The sequence below is a fragment of the Elephas maximus genome, chromosome 6 (assembly GCF_024166365.1).
Source record: "Elephas maximus indicus isolate mEleMax1 chromosome 6, mEleMax1 primary haplotype, whole genome shotgun sequence".
In the NCBI taxonomy this organism is placed as follows: domain Eukaryota; kingdom Metazoa; phylum Chordata; class Mammalia; order Proboscidea; family Elephantidae; genus Elephas; species Elephas maximus.
The window spans coordinates 76,910,715-76,934,597 of record NC_064824.1 but is presented as its reverse complement, the minus strand read 5'-3'; the positions used below and the strand labels follow the sequence as shown (position 1 = coordinate 76,934,597).

The 23,883-nt window shown below is 37.7% G+C and overlaps 1 protein-coding gene across 1 annotated transcript in view; it reads left to right on the top strand.

Moving 5' to 3' along the window:
- TTN (titin) overlaps nucleotides 1–23,883 on the top strand; it is a 275,933-nt gene that overhangs the window by 170,508 nt on the left and 81,542 nt on the right. The window contains exons 198-235 of the mRNA XM_049887553.1: nucleotides 476–742; nucleotides 835–974; nucleotides 1,607–1,733; nucleotides 2,518–2,660; nucleotides 6,704–6,827; nucleotides 7,387–7,653; nucleotides 9,295–9,392; nucleotides 9,872–10,040; nucleotides 10,129–10,395; nucleotides 10,482–10,748; nucleotides 10,841–11,119; nucleotides 11,217–11,625; nucleotides 11,760–11,884; nucleotides 11,987–12,253; nucleotides 13,128–13,397; nucleotides 13,486–13,788; nucleotides 13,895–14,197; nucleotides 14,675–14,862; nucleotides 14,953–15,067; nucleotides 15,174–15,458; nucleotides 15,556–15,707; nucleotides 16,654–16,801; nucleotides 16,959–17,136; nucleotides 17,444–17,565; nucleotides 17,660–17,947; nucleotides 18,045–18,341; nucleotides 18,529–18,715; nucleotides 19,167–19,282; nucleotides 19,373–19,672; nucleotides 19,869–20,168; nucleotides 20,262–20,367; nucleotides 20,454–20,650; nucleotides 20,734–21,039; nucleotides 21,139–21,417; nucleotides 22,020–22,319; nucleotides 22,435–22,737; nucleotides 22,852–23,214; nucleotides 23,551–23,853. Of these exons, the coding sequence (XP_049743510.1) occupies nucleotides 476–742; nucleotides 835–974; nucleotides 1,607–1,733; nucleotides 2,518–2,660; nucleotides 6,704–6,827; nucleotides 7,387–7,653; nucleotides 9,295–9,392; nucleotides 9,872–10,040; nucleotides 10,129–10,395; nucleotides 10,482–10,748; nucleotides 10,841–11,119; nucleotides 11,217–11,625; nucleotides 11,760–11,884; nucleotides 11,987–12,253; nucleotides 13,128–13,397; nucleotides 13,486–13,788; nucleotides 13,895–14,197; nucleotides 14,675–14,862; nucleotides 14,953–15,067; nucleotides 15,174–15,458; nucleotides 15,556–15,707; nucleotides 16,654–16,801; nucleotides 16,959–17,136; nucleotides 17,444–17,565; nucleotides 17,660–17,947; nucleotides 18,045–18,341; nucleotides 18,529–18,715; nucleotides 19,167–19,282; nucleotides 19,373–19,672; nucleotides 19,869–20,168; nucleotides 20,262–20,367; nucleotides 20,454–20,650; nucleotides 20,734–21,039; nucleotides 21,139–21,417; nucleotides 22,020–22,319; nucleotides 22,435–22,737; nucleotides 22,852–23,214; nucleotides 23,551–23,853 (8,658 nt within the window). The remainder of the gene's footprint in view (nucleotides 1–475; nucleotides 743–834; nucleotides 975–1,606; nucleotides 1,734–2,517; nucleotides 2,661–6,703; nucleotides 6,828–7,386; nucleotides 7,654–9,294; nucleotides 9,393–9,871; nucleotides 10,041–10,128; nucleotides 10,396–10,481; nucleotides 10,749–10,840; nucleotides 11,120–11,216; nucleotides 11,626–11,759; nucleotides 11,885–11,986; nucleotides 12,254–13,127; nucleotides 13,398–13,485; nucleotides 13,789–13,894; nucleotides 14,198–14,674; nucleotides 14,863–14,952; nucleotides 15,068–15,173; nucleotides 15,459–15,555; nucleotides 15,708–16,653; nucleotides 16,802–16,958; nucleotides 17,137–17,443; nucleotides 17,566–17,659; nucleotides 17,948–18,044; nucleotides 18,342–18,528; nucleotides 18,716–19,166; nucleotides 19,283–19,372; nucleotides 19,673–19,868; nucleotides 20,169–20,261; nucleotides 20,368–20,453; nucleotides 20,651–20,733; nucleotides 21,040–21,138; nucleotides 21,418–22,019; nucleotides 22,320–22,434; nucleotides 22,738–22,851; nucleotides 23,215–23,550; nucleotides 23,854–23,883) is intronic.

Genomic DNA, 23,883 nt, shown 5'->3' with positions numbered 1-23,883 from the left:
CCCCTAAAATCAATAAGTAATAGAAGCAGATTTCATTGAAATCTAATATATATGGACACTATTAAAGGCAAACTAATGATTAAGGAAAAACTAATGTGAATCTCAAAGCTTCAAAGTAAATAAGATTGATTCAGTTGTTAAGAAATTAGAAATTTAGCCAAATAATGAAGGAATACATAATTAAAGTTGAAGGAAAATTTCATTGTGTTTTGAATTTCTGTTAGTAAAATATTATGTAGATGGATTAGCTCTTGATAAATCCCATGCATCGATCCCCGTTCTAACATTTAAAGAACTCCTCTTGAACAGAAGCATGTTAAATGAGTGAACGCTTTGGTACAATTCTAAAATACACGCAGAGCTCTCTGAGCTGCCTCTTAAACTTTCCATAGACTGTCATTTCCCTGATGGCACTGCGTCACTGGGTTGGTCATTTCCCTAGGTGATTAATGGATTTTCTCACTTATACTTGCAGAGGGAGATCCATATTTTACAGGAAAGCTTCAAGACTATACTGGTGTAGAGAAAGACGAGGTGATTCTACAGTGTGAAATCAGCAAACCAGATGCACCAGTGAAATGGTTTAAGGATGGGAAAGAGATAGAGCCGTCTAAAAATGCTGTCATTAAGGCGGATGGCAAGAAACGCATGTTAATCCTAAAGAAAGCCTTGAAATCAGATATTGGGCAGTACACCTGTGATTGCGGGACAGATCAGACCTCAGGAAAGCTTGGCATTGAGGGTAAGGACGTTTCCATGAGTTTCTCTCTTTGAAGTTGTTGGGGTTATTTCTGCCAGGAGCTAATGGCACGTGCTGACTCTTCACTTTTCTAGATCGGGAAATTAAACTGGTGCGACCCCTGTGCAGCGTGGAGGTGATAGAGACAGAGACTGCCCGCTTCGAGACCGAAATCTCTGAGGAGGATATCCATGCCAACTGGAAACTGAAGGGGGAGGCACTACTCCAAACACCTGTAAGGATATTTCTGAGTTTGTCAACACCTAGAGGAGCTGTGTGAAATAGACAAGGACAGGCGAAAAGTCAGAGTGCATGCAGGGCATTTAAAACATGGTATCGGGTTTTCTGCCAGCCTTTAAAGGAGCCCTGGTGGCACAGTAGTGAAGTGCTTGCTTCAAACCCACCAGCCTCTCTACAGGAGAAAAGATTGGGATCTGCTCCAGTAAAGGTTACAGCTTAGGGAACTCTTATGTGGCAGATCTACTCTGTCCTATAGGGTCGCTATGGGTGGGAATCGACTCGAAGGCACACAACAGCAACAATAATCAGACCTGAAGCCAAAGAGAGATATTAAGTTCTACAAGTGAGTTTGGCCAGGCATGCTGGCATTATACTTGATCTAGTATAGTGGATATAGGCTGGAGATAATCTGTAAGGCTGCTAGTTGATTCAGAATTATACGGCTAAGATAAGTGTCGCTTTCATGATAGCACCTGGGAGCTTTATTTCACAAAAAAAGAGACCAGAGTTATATAGTCCCCTCACCATTTATTTATAGTGTTCCTTTAGTTAGGATATTATGTCCTTAAAAAAAAAAAAGCCTAAAGAAAATTATTTCCTATGAACTTTTTCTTTCTTTTGGTACAGGAGTGTGAGATTAAGGAAGAAGGCAAAACTCACTTCCTTATTTTGCACAACTGCCGCCTGGACCAGACAGGGGGGGTGGATTTCCAAGCTGCCAATGTCAAATCTAGTGCACATCTCCGAGTTAAACGTAAGTATTTTATGTTTCTGCTGATACTTAAGTATACTTTTGCATAAAATGAATGTATGTGAAATTAGCTGAAATTATTTAATTAATTAGAGGAAATTATTAAAGTACACAAACTGGCGGTCTTGTATTTACCTGACATTCTAATGCAGAGGCATTTCAAATTCCAAAGTTTTGGAAATTTAACTGATCTTGCCATTCGAATAAATGAAAATTAAGCAAGTCAGATTTTCGTACAAAGTAGGTATACAATGACCATGAATCTAACTCAGAACTCTTAAACACCACCCATCACTCAAGTGGCTGTCCAACCGTAGCATTGTAATGGCAAACTTTGCTGTGTGGGCACTTCAGGCTCAAGAAGAGAGGCGGGAGCATTAGGCTAATATTTTTAGAAGGTGCAAAGTGTTTGATGGACATGGACAGGCTATGTGATGGAGGGGCCCTTGTCCTCTCCCAATCAGAGCCTTAGTTATTTTCGAAATCACATACCTTATGTAGCAAGAGGAACTTGATGCCTGGGAGAGGGACAGATGGAGCACAGATTTCTCGCTGACCTTGTATATCAAAACGAAAGGGCCCCTGCAAATACCTGCTCTCTGGCCACCCGTTCTCGCCTTCTCGGCACCACGGGTCCACATTCACATGGGAGTTACAATAGTGGCCAGTTCTGTGACTCGTCCCTTCTTGAAGAAAGAAACCATGGAGATTAATTAACTAAGTCTGTACTTACTCTTTTCGAGTTACAAAATGATTAATTCAAAGATGTTTCCTTCCTTTTGCAAAGCACGAGCAATTGGACTTCTGAGGCCTCTAAAGGATGTCACAGTGACTGCAGGGGAAACAGCCACCTTCGACTGCGAGCTCTCTTATGAGGATATCCCAGTGGAATGGTATCTGAAAGGGAAGAAGCTAGAGCCTAGCGATAAGGTAAATAGGTGTGCGGTTGCCTTGCCAGACTCTTCCTTTTTCTCTCGGGTTCTTCTGCCTTCACTTGTATATGGTCCTTATTTGTTGCTCTTTCTAATATCCCTTCCCTTTCTCTTTCCTACTCTAACCTGATTTCTGCTGAAGCAGGTTCTTCAAATTTTTGTTGGGTTTAACCGGACGATATTGTTATTGAAATGGAAATTAAGATTTAAAATATGATCAAGTTTTAGTTTTCAGGGGGAAAAGAAGGCAAATAGTCATTAGCTAAAATTTTTTTTTTTTTTTTTATGAATGATAGTTTGCTGGATTAAGTAGAAAACAGGAAGGATCAAAATGACTTTTGGGTTGGATGCTCCATAACAATGGTGTACATTAAGTTTTATGACTAATTCTGTCCATGCTAACTGGTGTTCTGCATATTAGGGGATTAAGGGGATAGCATTGACATTCCATTTCAGGCAGTTGGTCAAGTAGTTGAGATAACTTCTGGGCAGATTTGCTCTTCAAGCATTTTCCAAAGCTATTTTTAACCCGCAAGTGCTTTGAGCTCTGCAAATTCTGGAATGCAAGTGGATTATTTAACGTGCAACCCAAGGTACTGACAAGAAAAAAGGGCTCAGTGATCAGCCACAAGTCTGCAGGGATATACTTTTAGAAGTTGTGGTTAAGTAACCAGCTCCCAGTGTTAGCTTTTACTAACATTCTCTATGCCCAAGTCTTTTACCCATTAGTGAAAAGAGGTGATTATTCAGATAACAAAAGCCAAACCCATTGCCATAGAGCCGATTCTAATGTGTAGCGACACTATAGGACAGAGTAGAATTGCCCCATGGCGTTTCCAAGGAGAGACTGGTGGATTCAAACTTCTGACCTTTTGGTTAGCAGCCGAGCTCTTAATCACTGTGTCACCAGGGCTCCGATTATTCAGATAGGCATCCCCAAAATATTTGCCTAAATTAAGCTATGTATTTTGCCCCAAACAATGTTTTTTTTATTTTTATTTTGCCCCCAAACAGTGCATTGTTTATTTTTAAAATCAACATTTAATTTTGAATTCTTGAAGTAAAATGTATAGGAAATTTTCAGCGCAGTTTGAAAATAATGCATAGGGCAGTATATTGTTCTAGGTCATTTTTTTTTGTTTTTCCAATAATACCAAGTGTGGATTTAAGGGTTTAATACGAACCAAACTTTGAAGACTTAAAAGAATATAATTACAAAGGGATTCAGTTTAACAAAAAGCCACAAAGTTGATAGTGTTAGAAGGCAATGCATTTGAGCAACTGTTCTAAAACAACCAAAAAAAATTATTCTACCAAAGTGAATAAAGGGTAATTCAATAACAGTCATTTAGTACACGAGGCTTGCCCATTACATAGGCAATGATGATCAGTTGGTCTTCTTTTTTACTGAAGATAGAAAAAGAAGCAGTGAGTTCAAATTGCAGCATAAGAGCTTGGTTACATACCTAGAAACCTTTCTTATAGTGAGGGCTTCTAAAATTGAACTCGTTGACAGAGGAAACTCCACCTTCGAGCTTGTTGTTTTAAAATATCCACTCTTCCTGTTATGTGTGGCTTAACTGCTTTCATGTCTAAAAGCAGAAAATAGTTTGATTTTTCAAGATCCTTTCTAGATGTGTGAATCTATGATTTGTATATAGGAACCCTGCTTAAGGACAAATGATATTATTGTTCTTTTGCTACTAAATATCTTTTGTCAAATTAAGAGCTTTTGATTGAAAGACCAGTACCATTAATTCTAATATAAAAACCATACTATTTTAATTTAAAATGTAGACTCCTAAAATATTATTCACATTTCTCTTACTAAAAACGACAACAAAACAAACAAAAATAAAGCCTCTTACTGTCACTAAGCTTTTTTTCTGAGGCTAGAAAGGATCTCCTTGCTATAGTTTTATCGGGCCTCTTTGTGTCTCAGTTAGTATAGGAATTTTAATCCTTCATTCTAGCCACTCAAAATATTTCAGACTTTTATGAACATGCTCTTACATTACTTTAATGCCTCTTTTCAAAGAACACTTAAAAAAAAAAAAAACTTTGAAGAAACAAAATAGTACATCTTACATATTTTGTTGAAATTAAGTCTAGCACAACAAACTTGCTATTCTCAATTTAATTCAGGCCTTTAATCTTCACTTTTGGCAAAATGTTTAATATCCAAAACTACAATAACAAACCAAACAAAAACAGGTCATAGGAACAGAGATGGGAGGAGAAAATTTTGGAAACCAGCTGTATTTGTTTTTTCCTTTTGGCCATCAGTCTAAAAGAGGATGGCTAAATCCTCAGTGGTCTTCGATGATTTTGAATTTAAATTTTTATAGTTTGATCACAGATATAATGCCTACTCTATTACAGTAAATGCTTCCATTATAAATTAAGAATATTTTAAAAAGAACAATCCCTAACATTATCCTTACATAATTCATCACCAAATCTGCAGCATTCGTTTTATTGGTTTATTTTTAAGTACCCGTTCCTTTTTGTTTGTTTTTAACAAGTCAAGGTACAATGTGTACAAGCCACTTACTGAGAAGCACTGTGTTCTGAGCAATGTATTAAATAATCATGGGTATTGTAGATAGCCTGAGGGAAACTGGGATGATAAAACAACAGGTTAGTAGATAAGAGATAACTGTGAGTTAGGAACTGATCCACTTTTTTAAATAGCCATAAATCTCAAACCAAAATTTATATTCAAAATTAGAAGTATGTATTTACGTTGAAAAGTGATTATAAAAGCTTTTTTTTTCCCCTCAGTCTAGTAAAAAAAAAAAAATTTTTTTTTTTTTTTTTTTTAGTACCATGTCCTTAAATAAGTAGCTGCGTTCCAGGGGCGTATCCTAATTACCCTCTCCTATCTGTTTATTTTTCCTTGTTATGTTTTTGGCCTTTCTCAGTGTTACTAAGGTTGTTATATTAATAGCCACATCCAGCTCTTAATTAAGGAAAGCATCATTAGATGAAACTTTATTCTAGACTCCTTCCTTTAAGCCATATTAAACAGTTCCACTGCCCAAAACTTTTACATTATTCCTAACACTTAATGAACTCCTAAACCATGCAAAATCAGTCTTGATGACAGAGCACAGGTTCTTATGGAATGTTAGATCATGGAACTAGAAGCCTCTCCAGTTTTCTGATCTTGACTGTCAGGATGACCCTGTCTGTGGTACCACTCGTACCCAATTTTCCCAGTCCTAATGCTCAAACACATGAACAGTTGACATATTCATTTGTATTTTTGAACAAAATTAAGAAATTATACAATTATAATTTTAATACAGTTTTAATTGGTTTGGAAAATAAATTCAAAAATTGCTAAAATAAATTGGAAGCAAGATCAAAAAATGGAAGAATTCTAACTCATTGTGCCATGGTAAACAGCTTGCGTTTGGAAGACAAGTTTCTACTTCAGCTTACCATATCCAATCATTTTTTCCTTCCTTTCATGATATAGTGTTTCTAAGTTCTTCCTTTATATATATAAATGTGGTAGCAGAATGGAGGTAAATATAAATATTTTGGAAGAAAGGGCCACAAATAGAAAACAGAAGCAGAAATTGGCCTGGGTAATTCAACATAAAAGGCCATTATGAAAGCCTAATATTTCCATAAAAGATCCCAAATTATTGGTTACAGTCACTTTCAAATGCATACCCAAACCAAACCCGCTGCCGTCAAGTCGATTCTGACTCATGCAACCCTATAGAATAGAGTTAGAACTGCCCCCATAGGATTTCCAAGGCTGTAAAACTTTACAGAAGCAGACTGCCACATCCTTCCCCCGAGGAGTGGCTGGTGGGTTTGAATAGCCGCCCTTTCGGTTAGCAGCTGAGCACCTAACCACTGTGCCACTGGGGCTTCTTATGTGTATACCACATTTTGGTTATCTTTTCATCTGTTGATGGACATTTCTGTTGTTTCCACCTTTTGGCTATTGTGAAAAGTGCTGCAGTGAACATTGGTGTATGTTTTCATATATCCTTAAAACGTTCTTTTTTAAAAAAAAATTAGGTGGTCGCACGTTCAGATGGAAGAGTTCATACACTTACCCTAAGGGATGTAAAATTAGAAGATGCTGGGGAAGTCCAACTAAGAGCAAAAGATTTCAAAACTCAAGCCAACCTCTTTGTAAAAGGTAATTATAAGGCTTTTTTTTAAAAAAAGCCATGTATGTATGATACAGAAGCTCATAAATAATGCCAACTCTCGCCTTTATATAAGTACTGTACATGATTAAAATCCACAAAATACCCAGAAGTCTAATTTTGCTTTTTGGTCTGACAAAATACTTTGCTGATTGTAAAAAGGAAAAAAAAATTTTTTTTTAATTATTAAGGCAAAATTGACTAGCATAGGTTTTATTTCATCTTCGTGTCCCCATTGTTTTTATTGCACATTCTAGTAGAAGCTCAATAAACAGCTGGAGGAAGAATTATATTCAGACTAAATATCCACTACTTTATCAACCAAGAGTTGGGTATTATTTTATGTTCCATATTTTTTAAAAACTACTTTCCTCTATGTAAAAAATAATGATAAAACATCATTATTAGAGGAAAAGAATCCAAGGGGACTCAAAACTTACAAAAGAAACTTAGAACAGAAAAAGCCCTGGAGATACCTGAGGAAAATTGAGGATAAACAAACTCTTGGAGAAGGAAAAGATTCTTGGCTAATTAGTATGATTCTTTCAGAACCCCCAGTTGAATTCACTAAACCTCTTGAGGACCAGACGGTCGAAGAGGAGGCCACTGCAGTCTTGGAATGTGAAGTATCCAGAGAAAATGCTAAGGTGAAATGGTTCAAAAATGGGACGGAAATCCTCAAAAGCAAGAAGTATGAAATTGTCACGGATGGCAGGGTCAGAAAACTTATTATACACGGCTGTACCCCAGAGGATATTAAAACATATACTTGTGACGCTAAGGATTTTAAGACTTCCTGTAACCTGAATGTCGTGCGTAAGTATTCTTCTTACACAGGTCTTTTCATTCCCAACTCTTTGATAACAAAAATGTACTTTTTGCATGCCCTTCTTGGCCTAACTGCATTTCTTGGCAACTCAGGGTATCAGTCCTGACCTAACCTGATCCTGTATGTATTTAAAAAAAAAAGTCTTTAGGCTACATCGTGGTCTGACAAATGGCTGATCGATCACTTTTTGTTTTGCTTCTCTCTCACTGAGTAGTGAGCAAATGCACTTTTTGTGTACATGGGTGAGGGGGAGAGGGGGAAGAAAGGAGGAAAAGTAAGAGACTAGAGGTAGGGAGCCAATATATAAAAAAAAAAAAAGAAAGAAGGTGAAAGGGATTTTCAGGTGGAACAAAAATAAATTCTCAGGCTTGGGGAACAACTACAATAGGAACAAGAAATTTTAGTTGGAATAGGAGCATGCCAGAGGACTGTCACATAATTCTGTCTCTAAGTATAAGAATGGATAAGAAGATGAAGTAAGGCCTGGCTTCTGTGAGTCCTGTGAATGGAGAGAGCTCTTCTGGTCTTTAGCATTAATTCCTTCTCTGCTGAAAAACATAACATCTTCAAAATGCCATGTGCTAGTTCAATTTCATTCATTCATTTGTCCAGTGATGCCTTTTTTCAATGCCTATTTTTGTGCAATACTTATTTGGTTTAGTTGCTTCTCATCAGTCAGTAGCCACAAAATAGTGGCTTTGATTGTGCTTCCTTCCGTGCATCTTGTTCTGTTTCATTCTTTCCACTTTGTGGTTGCTCTGCTTTAGCTTATGACAGGGTAGCTTCTTGGGTCTCCTTCTTCTCTTGGGTCTTCTACCTCCATTCCAAGAAGGCCCAGCTGCGGTGAGCGTATTTCCAAGCCTATTAGCCAGCATTTGTCCTAGAATTTCATTGATCAAGAAAGGTCATTTTGGAAAGGAGTCACAAGGAACCCTGAAAGAATGAAAGACCAAGGGGGCAGCTCCCCAATCCTACACATCGCCTGAATTAATTCTGGAGATAAATGAAACAGCAGGTGTAAAAAACCAAACCGTCCTCCTGTACAAAACACATTGCTTTGTTGCACTAATAAATTTTATGCCTGACTTATATGTGACATCTTTGAAGCTGATTTAAAAAAAAAAAAAAAAAAAAAGAAGCTGAGCGTCCATGATTTCGGTTGCAGCTTACATCTCTTAGCCACAGACAGGCTGGCTTACAGTGCTTCAAGCTGCATTTTCCTTGAATTCTGCTGATTTCTCAAAGACGATGCTAGCTGCCTGAAATAAGATGCTGTTTCTTTGTTACTAGTGCTTTCCTTGACAATATCAACTTTCAAGCTGAATAAGTACTGAAGAAGATTTTTCTTCCAGCTATAATTCAGAAAAACTGAGCTGGCTATATATGTATGGAAAGAGAGAGAGAGACACTAATTGGACATATAAAAAAAAGTGTGCCACATATTTTCTGTAAACTAAAGGGATATATAAAAAGTAAAGCATCGGACCTGAATGATTTCAAAGTTAGTCGTAGCCTGTCAGGGTAAAAAGGCCCCACAAAAGCCTCACTTTTTCTTGATATGTACCACACTCATGTCAGAATCAACTTCCAGAAACCTCATTTTGAATTCTGATGACTTTCTCTTACAGCTCCTCACGTGGAATTCTTAAGACCACTCACTGATCTCCAAGTTAAAGAAAAAGAAATGGCTCGGTTTGAGTGTGAAATTTCCCGAGAAAATGCTAAGGTCTGTGAATGTATACCTGTTATGTTGTATTGTCAAATAACTTTATATTTACTTTTGATTTAGCCAAAATGTGTGGGGGGAAGTTAATCAAAATTTATTTCGACTAAAAATTATTATCTTAGTATGCAATATGTACTTGGCTTAATTATTCTATTTTTTAATTCTTTTACCATTACTTGAGAACACTGGACTCACTATCAGTAGACTTATGTATTATTAGTTTCGATCATATGAAATTACTGTTTTCTTAGGTCAAAAACAGACAAATAGCAGCAATTTCATATGCTCCAACTAAGTACTTCTGATTGCTATTTTCCCATTGGCAAGTCCTTTCAACTTTGAGTCTCGGTTTACCCATCTGGAAAACAAAGGGGTGGGTCTGCATGTTATTTAATGCCCTCTCTGGCTCTAAAATTATATATTTCAATTATTTTTGGTAACTGATAATAGTGCCTTTTATCGATTTATCTTAAATATAGGTCCAATGGTTTAGAGATGGTGCTGAAATTAAAAAGGGCAAAAAATACGACATCATATCTAAGGGAGCAGTGCGCATTCTTGTCATCAACAAATGTCTGCTGGATGACGAAGCAGAATATTCCTGCGAAGTAAGGACTGCGAGAACTTCTGGCATGCTGACAGTACTGGGTAAGAATAAAGCCTTTCTTTGTGGAAGGATACGTTTTAGAAAAAACCTTATCACCACTTTAATTCAATGTTCTTTCAATTCTTGCAGAGGAAGAAGCTGTCTTTACGAAAAATCTTGCAAACATTGAAGTTAGTGAAACAGACACTATAAAACTGGTTTGTGAAGTCTCCAAGCCTGGAGCAGGAGTAATTTGGTACAAAGGTGATGAAGAGATCATTGAAACAGGAAGATACGAAATAGTTACCGAGGGAAGAAAGAGAATCTTGATCATTCAGAATGCTCACCTTGAGGATGCAGGCAGCTACAACTGCCGACTCCCAAGTTCTCGAACTGATGGCAAAGTCAAAGTACACGGTACGAAAATACCAATGAATAATGATTTATTTTTTTAATTTATGCCTGTTGGATTTAAGGCACAAATGTGTACGTTTTCCTTCCAGAACTTGCTGCTGAATTTATCTCAAAGCCTCAAAACCTTGAGATACTTGAAGGAGAAAAGGCTGAGTTTACCTGCACGATATCAAAGGAAAGTTTTGAAGTCCAGTGGAAGAGGGATGATCAGACCCTTGAATCTGGAGATAAATATGACATTATTGCTGATGGCAAAAAGAGAATCTTAGTTGTTAAAGATGCCACATTACAAGACATGGGCGCTTATGTAGTCATGGTTGGGGCCGCCAGAGCAGCAGCTCACTTAACAGTAATTGGTAAGTTTGTTCTTGCTTTTTGGGTTTATTTATATTTGTATCTACCCCTTTGGTCCTTTTTCATACTATAAAATCTTGTTGATTGCTTTCAGAAAAACTCAGGATCATAGTTCCTCTTAAGGACACACGTGTGAAGGAACAACAAGAAGTTGTTTTTAACTGTGAAGTCAATACTGAAGGTGCCAAAGCAAAATGGTTCAGAAATGAAGAAGCCATATTTGATAGTTCAAAATACATTATTCTCCAAAAAGACCTAGTCTATACCCTTAGAATCAGAAATGCACGATTAGATGACCAAGCCAACTACAGTGTGTCACTGACTAACCACAGAGGTGAAAATGTTAAGAGTGCAGCCAATCTAATAGTAGAAGGTAAGTAATTTATATGGCATTAGAGACTGTTTTTTTTTAAACCAATTTCTATTATGAAAACAATTACAATCAACATTATTCGTCTCCTTTATAACAGAGGAAGACCTTAGGATTGTTGAACCTCTTAAAGATATTGAAACAATGGAGAAGAAATCTGTCACATTCTGGTGCAAAGTGAATCGTCTCAATGTAACACTGAAATGGATGAAAAATGGAGAAGAAGTACCTTTGGACAACCGTGTTTTATACAGAATTGATAAATATAAGCACTCTCTAATCATTAAAGACTGTGGCTTCCCAGATGAAGGTGAATATACTGTCATTGCTGGCCAAGATAAATCTGTTGCCGAGCTTCTTATCATTGAAGCACCTACAGAATTTGTGGAACACTTGGAAGACCAGACAGTCACTGAGTTTGATGATGCTGTCTTCTCCTGCCAGCTCTCCAGAGAGAAAGCAAATGTAAAATGGTACAGAAATGGGAGAGAAATCAAAGAAGGCAAAAAGTAAGCAAATGCTTCTTATTCTCTATTTCTATAGCTGTATGTACACTTCTGACAATTTAGTGGTTATTGTGTACACTTCTGACAATTTAGTGGTTATTGTGTAAGCTAATGAATAATGCAATCTCCTCTCTTAGATACAAATTTGAAAAAGATGGAAGTATACACAGACTTATTATAAAAGATTGCAGGCTGGATGATGAATGTGAATATGCTTGTGGAGTAGAGGATAGAAAGTCTCGAGCTAGACTTTTTGTGGAAGGTACGTATTAAGTGAAAGGATAATTTTATTATCATTTACCAATTAAATAAATCATTAACAGAATACAAACATATTTGTATCTATTTCATATTTTCTTTTCAGAAATCCCTGTTGAGATCATCAGGCCTCCTCAAGATATTCTCGAAGCCCCTGGTGCTGATGTTGTCTTCTCTGCTGAGCTCAACAAAGATAAGGTGGAAGTCCAGTGGCTAAGAAATAACATGATTATTGTTCAGGGTGATAAACATCAAATGATGAGTGAAGGAAAGATACACAGACTACAGATTTGTGACATTAAGCCCCGTGACCAGGGTGAATACAGATTTATTGCCAAAGACAAAGAAGCCAGAGCTAAGCTTGAACTGGCAGGTAAGTCCCTTTCTTTTATTTGAAAATATCCTCATTGTATCACAAATATTTTGCTAATTTCAGATTTCACAATTAATGAGATGATGCCATGAAAGTCTTTTATTACTTTAAGCGTTATATACATGTTAACTGTTTTAATTTCTCTTAATGCAAAGTAAATGTCCTATGTAAAATGAAATTCATAGCAATTCATCAGTGTTTGACAGAACCTTGGACAATTCCTGGCACTTGGTGGCTGTTCATTCATTCCTTCCTAGAATTTGTCATCTCAAAGTTCTGTTGATTCTTTTTTTAAAAGTTCTATTGATTCTTAAATTATTGTCCTGAGAACTTTTTCAGTAAACACAGACCTAAAGACACCCCATCCTCCTCCATTTTCCAAAGCCCTGTGAGGCCTCTTGGGCCTCTTCTGGTCCTCACCAAAAGCTTCTAAGTCATCCTTATGGATTGTCATTATGAAAAAGCCACTAGTGTACCTCTTATACATAAGAAAAAAGTATGTCTGCTTTATCTTGAACTAAGTATATAAAAAAAATATATAGTGCCTATTATATCCAAAATAAATGTTTTTCACTACATTTAGTCCTCTGTTGCAATTTTTGGCAAACGGTAGAGGTTTTAAGACTTTATACTATCCTCATTCCTCAATTCTCCAGATTCTGATGATTTACAAAATAAGCTAGAACTCTAAGTCTGTTAGTGTTCTATGCTGTAAATTTACTATACTTCCAGGTTTACTTACTTAGTATACTATATATACTTCCACGTTTATGTAACCAGTATTTGCTAACAAGTGCATATAGTAAATAAGTTATGATGTAACTGGACTAAAACAAGTAACTCAAAAGCATTCACATGTTATTTTTCTCACTAGCTGCACCTAAAATCAAGACTGCTGACCAAGACCTTGTGGTTGACGTTGGCCAGCCTCTGACAATGGTGGTGCCGTATGATGCCTACCCCAAAGCAGAAGCTGAGTGGTTTAAAGATAATGAAGCTTTATCCTCAAAAACTGTTGACACTACAGCTGAACAAACTTCTTTCAGAATTTTAAAAGCCAAGAAAGGAGACAGAGGAAGGTATAAAATTGTGCTTCAGAATAAACATGGAAAAGCAGAAGGATTCATCAATTTACGAGTTATCGGTAAGCCCCAAGTCACTCAGACGTGATTGGCAAAACACAACGGAAGGTGTGATAACAAACTAAAAATTCTTTTATACGTGAATTCCAGATGTTCCCGGGCCAGTACGCAACTTAGAAGTGACAGAAGCACTTGATGGTGAAGTGAGCCTAGCTTGGGAAGAGCCATTAACTGATGGTGGAAGCAAAATCATAGGTTATGTTGTTGAAAGACGCGACATCAAGAGAAAGACCTGGGTTCTGGCCACTGACCGTGCAGACAGTTGTGACTTTACCGTCACTGGACTGCAAAAAGGAGGAATTGAGTACCTCTTCCGTGTAAGTGCAAGAAACAGAGTCGGCACTGGAGAACCAGTAGAAACTGACAATCCCGTAGAAGCAAGGAGTAAATATGGTAAGAACTTTTTAAGTAAATTGCAAATAAGCTTATCTTTTTTTTTTTTTTTAATCTTTGCTATAACTCAAAACGCTGGGTTTTCTTCCTGCGTGGTGAAATCTAGATGTTCCAGGCCCTCCTTTGAATGTAGCCATCACTGATGTGAACAGATTTGGTGTCTCACTGACATGGGAACCACCAGAGTATGATGGAGGTGCAGAGATCACTAACTATGTCATCGAATTACGGGACAAGACTTCTATCAGGTGGGACACCGCCATGACAGTAAGAGCTGAAGACCTGTCTGCAACTGTCACTGATGTGGTGGAAGGACAGGAGTATAGTTTTCGGGTCAGAGCCCAAAACCGAATTGGAGTTGGAAAACCAAGTGCAGCCACGCCTTTCATCAAAGTCACTGATCCAATCGGTAAGCCCATCAAAAAATAATAATAATGATTACTACATGAAACCCCATAATTAGACGTATCAACTAAAATAAAAGTTAATAAAATATAAAAAGGCGGAATATTGGAAAAATTTGATCAAAATTGTGGAAACCCAGACCGCTTACTTTTAGTCATCAAATTCAGTAAGCCAGTTATTTTAATGGACCCCTGGTGGCATGGTCTATGGGGCAGTTCTACTCTGTCCTGTAGGGTCGCTATGAGTCGGAATTGACTCGACGGCACCGGGTTTGGTTTTTGGGTGGCGTAATGGTTAAGCATTCACCTGTTAACCAACAGGTCAGCAGTTCAAATCCACCAGCTGCTCCTCAGAAGCCCTATGGGGCAGTTCTACCCTGACCTATAGGGTCGCTATGACGGTGATAGGATTGATTATAGCATTGTTTTAGAAAATTGTTACTAAATCAAATGATATGCTTCATCTCTTTTGTTCATTTCAGAGAGACCAAGTCCTCCTGTCAACCTTAATGCCTCAGACCAGACTCAGTCATCAGTTCAGCTCACATGGGAGCCTCCTCTGAAAGACGGAGGAAGCCCAATATTGGGCTATATAATTGAGCGGTGTGAAGAAGGAAAAGATAATTGGATTCGTTGCAATACGAAACTTGTCCCTAAACTAACTTACAAGGTAGAGCATTTGAATCTAAAAAGCAATATTCAGTGTATGATCATAAACTTTAAACTTATGCTTTTTACAAATATCAATTCATGATTTTAGGTTACTGGATTGCAAAAAGGAAATAAGTATTTATATAGAGTATCTGCAGAAAATGAAGCTGGTGTTTCAGATCCATCTGAAATTCTTGGTCCTCTAACTGCTGATGATTCATTTGGTAAACAAACATTTTATTTTTATATTTGTGGATAGCGCATAGTTACTTTGGAGTCTCAGAGGCTTAAATATAGTACTGTAAACTCATTAATTTTTCTTCTTGGTAGTTGAACCAACAATGGATTTAAGTGCATTTAAAGATGGTCTGGAAGTCATCGTCCCAAATCCTATCACGATCCTGGTTCCAAGTACAGGCTATCCAAGGCCAACTGCAACCTGGTCTTTTGGAGATAAGGTACTAGAAGCAGGAGACCGTGTGAAAATGAAGACCATAAGTGCCTATGCTGAACTTGTCATTTCTCCAAGTGAACGTCCAGACAAGGGCATTTATACACTGAAATTAGAAAATCCTGTGAAAGCAATCTCTGGTGAAATTGATGTCAATGTAATTGGTAAGGACCTAAATTATTATCTAACATGATTTAGCAGTATTAACAAATACTGGTTCAAACTATTAATAATATTGACTTCGGACTGCATTTTTTTCAGCTCGCCCAAGTGCACCCAAAGAACTGAAATATGGTGAGGTAACCAGGGACTCAGTACATCTGACTTGGGAACCACCAGATGATGATGGAGGAAGTCCACTAACTGGATACCTGGTTGAAAAGCGGGAAGTTAGCCGGAAAACATGGACTAAAGTAAGTTTTGAGCAGCAATGTACTAACTACAGAAAGACAGTAGGAAAAACCTCATTATGCTGGGATGCCATGAAAAGTTTATAGGTGACACAGCTTTTACTTTTACTTTACTAATAACATGCCAACAACTTTTTTAAATGCATTGATACTGATGATTCCTGAGGACCTTCAACCAAGGTTTGGTATAACTGCCTCATTTGTGAGCCTAACCAAATTTCAGATAGGTTTATTAAAAAACAAAACTCACCAACTCACTTCGTACCTGATCCCATTTAAAACCCGTTGCCATCAAGTCAATTCCTATTCATAGAGACCCTATAGGACAAGATAAAACTGCCCTGTAGGGCTTCCAAGGCTGCAATCTTTATGGAAGTAGATTGCCAGGTCTTTCTCCCAAGGAGCAGCTGGTTGGTTCAAACTGCCAATCTTTTGGTTAGCAGCCAAGCACTTAGCCACTGTACCACCAGGGCTCCTTTGGTACCTGGTAAGTACCCAGTATTCCCCTATTAAGGTATAAGCCATTCTAAGGAAATATTTAACTCCCTGGTAGTCACAGTTCTTCTTGACTCCAGATTGCATTAGTTGGCCTAATCTGCAATTTTTTTTTTCTCCTCAGTTTATACTACTTACCATTCTTTACCGTAATTTAAAAAGACAATTCAAATAACCAAGCTGGTACCAGTGCCAAGCTGGTAGGAAAAAAAAAAAAGTCTTATTTGTCATCTGTTAAGTGTGTGTACAAACTATGAAACAGCTTTACTTTTTATTGAGGGTCAAATATTATTGTGTCTTTGCAATTTTTCTCCAATGTGAAATTAAAGAATAATCCTTAAAATTAGAAATAACTTCCATTTGTATCCCTGCTCATGGTAAATCTTTTGATTTGGGGAACTTTTGGGGGGGAGTGGGGGGAGAATAACATATTAACTGTATTTCTTTGTCCCAGGTTATGGACTTTGTGACTGACCTAGAATTCACAGTTCCTGATCTTGTTCAAGGAAAAGAATATGTATTTAAAGTCTGTGCTCGTAACAAGTGTGGCCCTGGAGAGCCTGCATATGTTGATGAACCTGTAAATATGTCAGCTCCTGCAAGTGAGTGTATTCTTGATGATTTCTTACCTGACCTTGTTTTAGTTATTTTTGCTTTTAAGCCTAGAATTGAAATGGTGGGAGAAACCGAGAGGTTGGCAATATGGAGATAATTTCCTAGGTGGCCGATCTAAGACTGACTCTCTTTAAAATGTTATAGCGGTACCTGACCCACCAGAGAATGTTAAATGGAGAGATCGAACTGCCAAGAGCGTCTTCCTAACATGGGATCCACCTAAATATGATGGTGGTTCACGCATCAAAGGATACATAGTTGAAAAATGCCCACGTGGTTCTGATAAATGGGTCGCCTGTGGAGAACCAGTTGCAGACACAAAGTAGGTCTTTTAATAAGAGTAAGCATTTACTCTGGCCCTGTATAATTCACAAAAATGGGCTTTCATTTTAAAAATTGAAATGTTAGTTTTTTTATTGCGAGTTCTCCTGTTATGCCTGTCTGATTTTAAAAAGTGCTGCTAAACTTACCCCTCCTCAAGGTTTTCATTGATTACAGTATTAAAACGATCTAGAATTAATTTAAAGAATAGTTTTAACCAGCAGTATGATTGTGGAAAAGATTCTGTATGTTACAAGTGAAACAGATTATATACTTAAGAGTAAAATATCCTATTTGTTTTCCAACAGAATGGAAGTAACAGGTCTTGAGGAAGGCAAATGGTATTCCTACCGTGTGAAGGCCTTGAACAGGCAGGGTGCCAGCAAACCGAGCAAACCCACTGATGAAATCCAGGCTGTGGATACACAGGGTATATATATATTTGGTGTTGTTTTATTAGCCAAGCCTCTGATTTTAATTCTGTTTAAACTTGCTAACATCTTAAATAATCTTTTCCAATTCAGAGGCTCCAGAAATTTTCCTCGACGTGAAGCTCCTTGCTGGTCTCACTGTAAAAGCCGGAACTAAGATTGAACTTCCTGCCACTGTAACTGGAAAACCTGAACCTAAGATAACTTGGACAAAGGCTGATATGCTTCTGAAACAGGACAAAAGGATCACCATTGAAAATGTTCCTAAAAAGTCCACAGTGACTATTGTAGACAGTAAAAGAAGTGACACTGGCACATACATCATCGAGGCTGTGAATGTGTGTGGCCGAGCCACTGCGACAGTGGAAGTCAACGTTTTAGGTAGGAGAGGCTCGCGTTTTAAAATAGGACAAATTCGTTTCAGCTACATTTTTAAATATGACGTGGTAAAAAAAAAATGTTTTAATGCCATCCACAGATAAACCTGGACCACCAGCTGCTTTTGACATCACAGATGTAACCAATGAGTCATGTCTTCTGACATGGAACCCTCCACGAGATGATGGTGGATCTAAAGTCACAAACTATGTTGTAGAGAGAAGGGCAACTGACAGTGAAGTGTGGCACAAGCTCTCCTCGACTGTCAAGGATACAAATTTCAAGGCAACCAAATTAATACCCAATAAAGAATACCTCTTCAGAGTTGCTGCAGAAAACATGTATGGTGTTGGTGAGCCAGTTCAGGCCAGTCCAATAACAGCCAAATTTCCATTTGGTAAGTTTCTCATTAATCATTTGGGGGGAGGAAAAAAAACATGATTATTGTGTCAAGCTTGGATTTAGGTATCATATATATATATATATATATATATATATATATATATATATATATATATATATATATATATATATATATATATATACACATGACATAATACTTGGTATCATTATTCTGTCTGCAGACCCACCTGGACCTCCAACTCGCCTTGAACCTTCTGATATAACTAAAGATGCAGTGACTCTCACATGGTGTGAACCAGATGATGATGGTGGCAGCCCAATCACTGGATACTGGCTTGAAAGATTAGACCCTGATACTGATAAGTGGGTTAGATGCAATAAGATGCCAATAAAGGACACAACATTCAGGTATGCCTAAAATCTCCATCAAGATGTTAAAATAGCAGTACATTCAAATTTTCATTCTTTATCATTCTGTTTGATTACATATTACTATAACATTTTGAAATTGTCTTTACTAATATTTTCAACTAACATATAATTTCCAAAGTGGTATAAATTCCACTCACATTTCTTAATTTACTATGAAATATTAACTTTCTGGAAGTTTCATAGTGGCCCTCTGGTATATTTTGATAATGATCATTATTATAGATATTATTATTAGAGTTGTACTTTTGGCCAAATCTAAGGTGTGTAACCATTAAAAGGCAATTTTAAACTTACACTGAAATATTCTCAGCTAAATTTCAAAATCAGTTTTTTCACAATTCAAGCAGATTAGCCTATTAAATGTAAAATAAACATAGGTTTCTACTTCTTATCATAGTACTAAACATGCATTTTGTTGCTAATATAGAGTGAAAGGTCTCACCAATAAGAAGAAATACAGATTCCGTGTGTTGGCTGAAAATCTTGCTGGACCTGGAAAACCAAGCAGGTCAACTGAACCGATCCTAATAAAGGATCCCATAGGTATTATTAATAAAATTTTCTGTGATTATTTTAATACTTACATTAACTTCTTTTTCCCCAAACTTAAATAATGATTTCATTCGCTTGCAGATCCTCCATGGCCCCCTGGAAAACCAATCGTGAAAGATGTAGGCAAAACATCATTAACATTGAAATGGACAAAGCCAGAACACGATGGAGGGGCAAAGATTGAGTCTTATGTCATTGAGATGCTAAAGACTGGAACAGAGGACTGGGTCAGAGTGGCTGAGGGGGTTCCCACCACTGAGCACAAGCTCCCAGGACTTATGGAAGGGCAGGAATACTCATTCCGAGTTAGAGCTGTAAACAAGGCTGGGGAGAGTGAACCCAGTGAGCCCAGTGATCCTGTGCTTTGCCGAGAGAAGTTATGTAAGTCAATCTTGATGTTTTGGATATGTAAGTTATTCTAAAGTATACCTGAGAATTATAATATGAGAAAATATGAAAAACTCATTACTATATAATTTCCTCATTGCTATTTAACTTTCTAGTTATTACCAGAGCATTTAGTAAAGACTGAATATTGGACAAAAAAAACCTGAATTTGCTTTTCTTTCTGGTTCAGATCCTCCATCACCGCCTCGCTGGCTTGAAGTTATTAATATCACAAAAAATACAGCAGACCTAAAATGGACAGTTCCTGAGAAAGATGGAGGGTCCCCCATCACTAACTACATCGTGGAAAAAAGAGATGTGAGGCGAAAAGGCTGGCAAACAGTGGACACTACCGTCAAGGACACCAAGTGCACGGTCACTCCACTGACAGAAGGCTCTTTATATGTGTTCCGAGTTGCTGCAGAAAATGCCATAGGGCAAAGTGACTACTGTGAAATTGAGGACTCCGTTCTAGCCAAAGACACCTTTAGTATGCACTCTAACTTAATCTTTGTGACATCTTTTGTAGTAGATTATCACTTTTTCCTCTAGTCCTTCTAATCATTAAATATTTTGCTTTCAGCCACCCCTGGACCACCCTATGCCCTGACAGTGGTTGATGTGACTAAACGACATGTTGACCTGAAGTGGGAACCACCTAAAAATGATGGTGGAAGACCAATTCAGAGGTAGAATTTAAATTAATTTATACTAGGCTGCAAATTCATAACTTTGTTTTCATTAATGCTAATGAAATGCTTTATTATTTCAATAGATACATCATTGAGAAGAAAGAAAAGCTAGGTACTAGATGGGTGAAGGCTGGAAAGACCGCAGGACCAGATTGTAACTTCAGGGTAACTGATGTCATTGAAGGAACGGAGGTCCAGTTTCAGGTTCGGGCAGAAAATGAAGCTGGAATTGGTCACCCAAGTGAACCCACAGAAATCCTATCAATTGAAGATCCAACAGGTAAGTAGTGCTGATTATACAAAGGATATTGTCTAGACCTTGCTAATGAGAACATGGATGTGAATATTTCACACTTTTCTCAGGTCCTCCTTCACCTCCCCTTGACCTTCATGTGACTGATGCTGGGAGAAAGCACATTGCCATTGCTTGGAAACCTCCAGAAAAAGATGGTGGAAGTCCTATCATAGGATACCATGTTGAAATGTGTCCAGTAGGCACTGAGAAATGGATGCGAGTAAATTCTCGCCCAATAAAAGACTTGAAATTCAAGGTTGAAGAAGGTGTTGTTCCTGACAAGGAGTACGTTCTGAGAGTGAGAGCTGTTAATGCTGTTGGTGTTAGTGAGCCATCTGAAATCTCTGAAAATGTCGTTGCCAAAGATCCAGACTGTAAGACCACAGTTTCTTTTATAATTAATAAAAGTAGGCTTTATTCATGCATTGCATTTTGACAAACTCTTTTTTTCTCTTTTGGAATATATTTTACAGGCAGGCCAACAATTGATCTGGAGACCCATGACATTGTTGTTATTGAAGGCGAAAAGTTAAGCATTCCTGTTCCCTTCAGAGCTGTTCCAGTCCCAACCGTTAGCTGGCATAAAGATGGCAAAGACGTTAAAGCAAGTGATAGATTAACAATGAAGAGTGATCACATCTCTGCACACCTTGAAGTTCCCAAGAGTGTCCGTGCAGATGCTGGAGTTTACACCATTACACTGGAGAATAAGCTGGGCTCAGCAACAGCCTCAATCAATGTCAAAGTCATAGGTAATCATTCTTGGGTAAAACATCAGGCATTCTTCATGTGCTGAGAAAACTGGTTCATTCTGCAGTGTTAGTATAAGTGGCTTCATGAGCTGGCCAACTGGAATCTAAATGTCCCTTCAGATTATTTCTTTCCTTATGAGAAATAAAGTAATTCTAAAGACAAAAAAGTTGCTAATTCAACTCTGATTAGAGTAATTTACACCAGTTTTAATTATTTGCATGTAAAGTACTAATTTAAAGATAAAACATACCCAAAGAATTTTTCAGTGACCAATATTCATTTCTTAACTGTATAAAGTCACATTTTTCCCATAATGTTCTCAACCAAGGGTAATACCATCCTCCTACACCCACCCAGAGGGTGTCTGGAAATTTGTAGGGGCATTTTTTCTTGGCACAAAGACTGGGGAGGGGTGAAATTACTACAGAAATTTAGTAGTTTGGTGCCAATGATGCTAAACGCCCTCAATGTGAGGGACACTCCAACACATAAAAGATTATCCTACCCAAAATGCAAATAGCCCCACTTTGAGAAATATTACACTATTAATGTGCTGATTTTTCAGGGGTACAATAATAATTGTGAGTGTTATTTTTAATAGGCCTACCCGGACCATGCAAAGATATTAAAGCAAGTGAAGTGACCAAGACTTCTTGTAAATTAACCTGGGAACCTCCAGAATATGATGGTGGAACCCCAATTCTTCATTATGTGCTGGAACGCAGAGAAGCTGGAAGGAGAACATACATACCAGTCATGTCTGGTGAGAATAAACTGTCTTGGACTGTAAAGGACCTCATACCAAATAGTGAATACTTCTTCCGAGTTAAAGCAGTTAACAAGATTGGTGGAGGCGAATATATTGAATTGAAAAATCCAGTCATTGCTCAAGATCCAAAGCGTAAGTTTTGGCACGGATGAACTACGGCTAAGAAATAAGATGCAATTTTTTTTATTTTAAGAAGATGGGTTTTCCTATATTAACAGTTTTTTTTTCTTTTTTTATTGTTCTTCAGAACCCCCAGACCCACCTGTAGATGTTGAGGTTCATAATCCTACAGCTAAGGCAATGACTATTACATGGAAGCCACCTTTGTATGATGGAGGGAGCAAAATAATGGGTTACATTATAGAGAAGATTGCTAAGGGTGAAGACAAATGGAAGAGATGCAATGAACACCTGGTACCAGTACTGACCTACACAGCAAAGGGACTTGAAGAAGGAAAAGAGTACCAATTCCGTGTGCGAGCAGAGAATGCTGCTGGTATTGGTGAACCTTCTCGGGCCACTCCTCCAACCAAAGCTGTAGATCCTATAGGTAAGTTTTGTTTAATGGGGTTGCCACTTTACAATTGTGAAATAAATGAGGATAATGTTTTTGTCAGGTATTTTAATCAGAATTGAAAACAATTATTGTTTTTAATCATAACAGATGCTCCAAAAGTCATTCTGCGAACAAGCCTAGAAGTGAAACGAGGTGATGAAATAGCACTTGATGCAACTGTTTCTGGATCACCTTACCCAACTATTACATGGATAAAGGATGAGAACGTTATTATACCAGAGGAAATTAAGAAGCGACCAGCACCACTGGCTAGAAGGAGGAGGGGTGAAGTTCAAGAAGAAGAACCATTTTTCCTGCCTCTGACTGAGCGTTTGAGTATTGACAACAGTAAACAAGGAGAATCTCAGCTACGTGTTCGAGATTCTCTCCGACCTGACCACGGCCTGTATATGATCAAAGTTGAAAATGACCATGGTATAGCAAAGGCTCCTTGTACCGTCAGCGTGCTGGGTAAGTAAAGCTACGCTTTCCAACTGAAGAAAGTCTATGTAAAAGTTTTAGGGAAAAAAACAGGCTCCTTGTGTAAAACATATGTTTTACACAATAAGTGGGAAAGAAAATAGCTTCTGCAGTCTGTTTTTAGTCCCATATTATCTCCTGGCCATGTTGAAGAAATCACCTGACCTCTTTGTTCCCCTGAGCATCCTTAATTCACTAGCTAATGTGACACAAAGACAGATGTAGGAAAAACAGAGGTTTATGTCAAAGAGCAGACTAACTTTTACATTTTCCATGGCAACTATTTCTATACAAATGTGTAATCATTGCTCTCCTTTGAAATGTTAGATACTCCAGGGCCACCAATCAACTTTGTATTTGAAGATATTAGAAAGAACTCAGTCCTCTGTAAATGGGAACCACCGCTTGATGACGGTGGCAGTGAAATCATAAACTACACTTTGGAAAAGAAAGACAAGACAAAACCTGACTCAGAGTGGATCATTATCACTTCAACACTTAGACACTGCAAATATTCAGTGACGAAGTTGATTGAAGGAAAGGAGTACCTCTTCCGTGTAAGGGCTGAAAATAGGTTTGGGCCTGGACCCCCTTGTGTTTCAAAGCCACTTACAGCTAAAGATCCATTTGGTAAGGTTCCTTTACCATCACATTTGGCTC